The sequence below is a fragment of the Coenobita brevimanus genome, chromosome 3, assembly GCF_032717465.1.
Source record: "Coenobita brevimanus isolate Jiangsu-jjx chromosome 3, ASM3271746v2, whole genome shotgun sequence".
Classification (NCBI taxonomy): Eukaryota; Metazoa; Arthropoda; class Malacostraca; order Decapoda; family Coenobitidae; genus Coenobita; species Coenobita brevimanus.
In genome coordinates this window covers 9,927,083-9,933,082 of record NC_136956.1, presented here as the reverse complement: position 1 = coordinate 9,933,082, position 6,000 = coordinate 9,927,083, and the positions used below count along the sequence as shown (strand labels likewise).

The 6,000-nt window shown below is 42.3% G+C and overlaps 1 protein-coding gene across 1 annotated transcript in view; it reads left to right on the top strand.

The window, feature by feature from the left end:
* Positions 1-5,009: 5,009 nt before the first annotated feature.
* The window catches only part of LOC145393036 (cocaine esterase-like), a 54,767-nt gene continuing 53,776 nt past the window's right edge, over positions 5,010-6,000 (top strand). The window contains exon 1 of the mRNA XM_080267373.1: positions 5,010-5,198. Coding sequence (XP_080123499.1) covers positions 5,010-5,198 — 189 coding nt within the window. The remainder of the gene's footprint in view (positions 5,199-6,000) is intronic.

The window sequence follows — 6,000 nt, the reverse complement described above, 5'->3', positions numbered from 1 at the left end:
ATAGAGGTTGGGGAAGTGGAAGTGGTGGTCGTCAGAATCAAGGTCCAAGTAAAATGGAGAAACAGAAGGGAAGGACGGGAGGAAGGAGTATATGCAAGGAGAGTGTAAAGGTTGCAAGAGGATGAGAAAAAGGCAGACTATAAGTGAGCAGTGGAGGGACGATTGGGTAAATGTGAATTGGAGCAGATGGGGGACATGGATGGTGTGTTCAAGATATTCACAGAAGAAATATTTGCAGCATGTGATGTGGTGTGTGGAGTGACGAGAAAACGAAAGGGGATGCAAGGAACAGCATAGTGGAAGGAAGAGGTGAGACAAGCTGTGGCACAAAAGACAAAAAGCATATAATGACTGGATGAGAAATAGGGGCGTGGAAGAAGGAAGAGAGAGTTATGTGTAGAAAGGAAGAGAGAGGTGAAAAGATTAGTAAGAGAGAGTAAGATGAGAGTGAATGAGGAATTTGGAAGGAATTTGAGTGTCAAGTGGAGGGAATGTAAGAAAATGTTCTGGAAGGAGGTAAAGAGAGTCAGACAGGGTGACAATGAAGTTAGTAGAGAAGTGAAAGATAAAAATGGTAGATTACTAGTTGAGAAGGGAGAAAAAGTGAGCAGATGGAGAGAGCACTTTAATGAATTGTTGAACATGGAGAGTGAGAGTAATGCGAGTATAAGTGGCTGGGAGTGGCTGGGAGAAGGAGGGAGATGAGAAGAGAGGAAGTAATCAGTAGGATGGAAGTTTTGGACTCAGTGAAGAAAGCCAAAATGGGGAAAGCCCCAGGAATTGATGGAGTGTGTGGTGAAATGCTGAATCATGGGGGAGAGATAGTAGTAGAATGGATGTGGAAGATGTGCAGATTGGCCTGGGAGGAAGGTAGAGTCCCGGAGTATTGGAAGTCAGGTATAATTATTCCCTTGTACAAAGGGAAAGGGGAAAAAGAAGTGTATGGTAATCATAGGGGCATTTGTCTTCTTAGTGTAATAGGAAAAGTATGCAGTAGGATACTTATTGACAAAGTTAGGGAAATAACAGAGGAATTAGTTGGAGAAGAACAGGGAGGCTTTAGGAAGGGAAGCCGTTGTGTAGATGAGATATTTATTCCTAGATCTTTAGTGGAAAAGTTTCTAGAGAAGGGAAAGAAGTTTTATGTGGCCTTCATGGATTTGTAGAAAGCATATGGCAGGGTGGATAGACAAAGATTGTGGAAAGTATTAAGAATATATGGAGTAGATGGGTTGTTGTTGAATGCTGTGAAGAGTATGTATGAGGGTGCTAAGGCTGCAGTGCGTGTAGATAGTGAACTGAGTGAGTTTTTCTATTTGAAGGTTGGGTTGAAACAGGGATGTGTCATGTCTCCATGGTTGTTCAATCTGTATATGGATGGGGTTATAAAAGAGATACAAGGTAGGACAGTGGATGTTGGAGTGGCCCTAATGAGAGAGGGCAGCGTTTGGAAACTCCCTGTACTGTTGTTTGCAGATGATACTGTGTTGTTAAGTGAAGACGAAGGGGAGCTGCAAGGCTTGGTGGATGAGTTTTGGAGACTGTGTAGGAAACAATCTGAAGGTGAATGTAGGGAAGAGAAAAGTTATGGTCTTCGAGAGAGGTGGAGTCAGTGTATGTACAGTAAGGATGGATGATGAAATGTAAAATGTGAGTACGTTTAAGTACTTGGGTAGTGTGATAAGTAAGGATGGAAGTTTGGAGGGTGAAGTGCTTGAAAGGGTACAACTAGGAAGAAAGGTTGCTGGTTCCTTGAAGGCAGTGATAAGAAACAGGGAAGTGAGCATGGAATTGAAAAAGTTATTACATGACAGAATTGTGATACCAACTCTAACACATGGAAGTGAAGCTTGGACGTTGTTGGAGGGACACAAGTCAAGAGTGAGAGCAGTGGAAATGAGTTATTTGAGAGTAGTCTGTGGAGTCACATGGAGAGACAGGCTGACAAATGAGGATGTGAAAGAGCGTTGTGCTGTGGATGTCGATGTGATAGGAAGCATTAGGAGAAACACACTGAGGTGGTTTGGCCATGTGGAGAGGATGGAGAGTGAGAGACTGACGAGGAGAGTGTATGTGAGTGAGGTGGAGGGGGAGCGAGGAAGGGGAAGGCCAAGGATGAAATGGAGGGATGGAGTGGAGAGGTATATGAGAGGGTGGGGGGTGACTTGGGAGCAGGGCAGTGAAATGGTGGGGGACAGGGTGCCGTGGAGGCGATTTGTTTTTGGCCCCCCATATAAGTCATTAAGGCATCTGGCAATAGATAGATAGATAGATATTTTGCTGGGTCCTTTACCTTGTTGTCCGGCGGCATATGACCGTCGCAGTTGTGCTGCCAGATTTTCATTATTTTCAATCAGTCAATCAATCAATAATCTACCCACATCCTCCACACCATCACATTTCTTTCCGCTCTCACGTCTACATTTCCGCACCTCTCCAGAATAACTTCCTATTTTCAGAGTAGTTTGCATTCATTTTTCGTCCTAGATCATCATTTACTTCCTCCATTTTCCTCTTCACTAGTCTCTTTACGTGCTCCTTGCTGTCAGTATATTCAGTTCTTATTTCAACTGAACCCCTGTCCTGTAACCACTGTAGCCACTTCTTTCTCATTTCCTCCACTGCTCTCTTAACCTCATCATCCCACCATGCCATACCTTTCTTCGTTGTTGTTACTCTTGCCGCACCGCACACCGCTTTAGCATTTCTAACTAAGCAGTTCCTATATGCATTCAACAGGCTGTCCAGATCCATTTCATTCCAATTCACTGATTCTAATTCCTCCCCTACTTTGGTCCTGTATTCATCTCCCTGTTTTTTGATCCTCAGCTTCTCAATTTTCGGTATTTCTCTGACTTCTCCTATCTCTCCTGTTCTACCTCTACTCTCAGATTGATCTTGCTGCTCTCTTAACCTCATCATCCCACCATGCCATACCTTTCTTCGTTGTTGTTACTCTTGCCGCATACACTTTTCCTATTATACTAAGAAGACAAATGCCCCTATGATTACCACACACTTCTTTTTCCCCTTTTCCTTTGTACAAGGGAATAATTATACCTTACTTCCAATCCTCCGGGACTCTACCTTCCTCCCAGGCCAATCTGCACATCTTCCACATCCATTCTACTACTATCTCTCCCCCATGCTTCAGCATTTCACCACACACTCCATCAATTCCTGGGGCTTTCCCCAATTTAACTTTCTTCATTGCTTCCACAACTTCTGTCCTACTGATTTCTTCCTGTCTTCTCACCTCCCTCCTTCTCCCAGCCATTCCCCAGCCACTTATACTCGCATTACTTCCATCCTCTATGTTCAACAATTCCTTAAAGTGTTCTCTCCATCTGCTCACTTTTTCTCTCTTCTCCACTAGTAATCTACCATTTTTATCTTTCACTCCCCTGCTAACTTCACTTCCACCCTGCCTTACTCTTTTCACCTCTTTCCAGAACATTTTCTTACAGACCCTCCACTTTACACACAAATTCTTTCCAAATTCCTCATCCACTCTCTTCTTACTCTCTCTTACTAATCTTTTCACCTCTCTCTTTCTTTCTACATATAACTCCCTCTTCCGCCTCTCAATTTCTTCCATGCCCCTATTTCTCATCCATTCATTGTATGCTTTCTTCTTTTGTGCCACAGCCTGTCTCACCTCTTCAGTCCGCCACGCTGTTCCTTGCACCCCCCTCCGTCTTCTCTTCCTTCCACACACCACATAATATGCTGCACATATTTCTTCTGTAAATATCCTACACACACCTTCCACATCTCCCATCTGCTCCAATTCATATTTGCCCAATCTTTCCTCCACTTCTCTCTTATACTCTGCCTTTTTCTCATCCTCTTGTAACCTTTCCACTCTCCTTGCAACTACTCTTTCCTCTCGTCTTTCCCTTCTTCTATTCCTCCATCTTACTTGAATCCTAATTTGGCCACCACCAAGTAGTGGTCAGAAAATCCACTCCCCCAACCTCTATGAGCTCTTGCATCCATTACATATCTTCGCATCCTTTCATCCACACACACATAATCAATCATTGCCTTCCTTTCATTCAGTTCACCACCCACCCTTCTCATCACTCGCCATGTATACATGTGCATCATTTTATGCCTGAAGAGGGAATTGGCTATCACCAACCCCCTCCCAGCACAAATGTCCACTAACGCACTGCCATTCTCATCTATCTCAGCAGGCACACCCCACTCACCAACTATTCCATCCACCTTCACATTCCCAACTGTACCATTCATATCACCAATCAAAAACACTCTCTCATTCCTTCCAAACTTTTCCATGCACACTTCTACATTTGTCCAGAACTCTTCTCTCACTCTTCTAGCACTACCTTGCGTTGGCGCATACACACACACAATCGCCCACATATGTATTCCAACTTTCAACTTTACCCACACAATCCTTGACCCAACTGATCCATACTGTCTTATGCTCTTCTTCCATCTTTTACTCACAACTATACATACTCCTTCCTTTGCCCTCTCATTCTCACCTACTCCTGCACATATACCCCATCCATACTCCCATTCTCTCACACTTTGTCCTCTCCATTTTGTTTCAGTTATTCCACATACATCCACTTTCGCACCCTCAAGCACCTGGACAATCTCTCTCTCTTTCACCTCATCATTCGCTCCCCTTACATTCCACGTTCCGATAACTATGTCCTTTGTCTGGTCCTTGGTCGTCATCGTTTGGTCAGTCCTTGTCCGAGGCTTATCATCATTGATGAAATTGATAATAAGTTTGGAGAATGATAAGTGTGATGACAGTAAAATGTGTTTATAACTGATACCTTTCTCTCATTTTTTTTTCTTAGATACGAAATCAAGATGAGAGTCCTAGTGATGAGATTAATGATGATGATGTTAATAATCACGTAACCGATGGTTTTGGCTGTGATAGGAAGTGGTGGTAAATTTGATAATGACACCCAATAATAATGTCCCTTTCTCGTCTCTCTAACAGATTGTAAGGAGAGCACAAAATGCGAATCCTGCTGCTGCTGATGGTGATGGTGGTGGCGGTGCAGAGTGAGGTGGAAGAGGCCCCTGTGGTGAAGACTGAGGGAGGGCTGGTAAAGGGCGTGGTGGAAAGAACCGTGAAAGACGCTCCCTTCTGGTCCTATCGTGCCATTCCCTTCGCCCAGCCTCCTGTCGGTAGCTTAAGGTTTAAGGTAGGTGAGGGTTGATTTTTTTCTTTCCAGAAGATGAACAGAGGATGAAGAAAATGAATGAAAAAAAAATCCAATAAATATTACGTACCTACCGAAGCAGCTACATTTAACGTAATTTATCTTCCAGTATCATTAATAACCTAACCTAGCTTTACTAACCAACCCGACTTAATCCCACCTCTCCGTCAGAGTTACACTACTTCGACTAAGCTAGTGATTCAACAACTAATCAGATCCCATAGTTTACTTAATCTAATCTAACCTAATTTAATTCAACTAAGCACACATTACCTAATCTATCGTGCCATACTCTTCACTAAGCCTGTCTCAGTAACTCAGGAATCGAGTAAGAAATAGATTTTATTTTTTCAGCTCTCAGTAGATATAATATTAGGTACTGTTACCTGAAAGTGAGGTTGAATATGGTCAGGTTATGTTAGGTTAGGTCAGGGGATAATTATGGTTATGTTAGCTTTGGATAGGTAGGGAAAAAATGATTGGGTTAGGTTAGGGAAGCTACAGTTAGATGGGGTTATGTTAGATTAGGGTAGGTGAGGTAAAGTTTATTATGGTTATGCCAGATTTGATTCGGTAAAGTAAAACAGAACTGAATATGGTTAGGTTACTGAACTGCGATATTAAAAATTAGCACCGCAACAACTTGGTCACATAGAGCAAAAAAAAAAAAAAAATTATATATATATATATAAATATATATATATATATATATATATATATATATATATATATATCTGTCTATCTATCTATCTATATATAACCTACATGCTAAAACAAAAGTAAT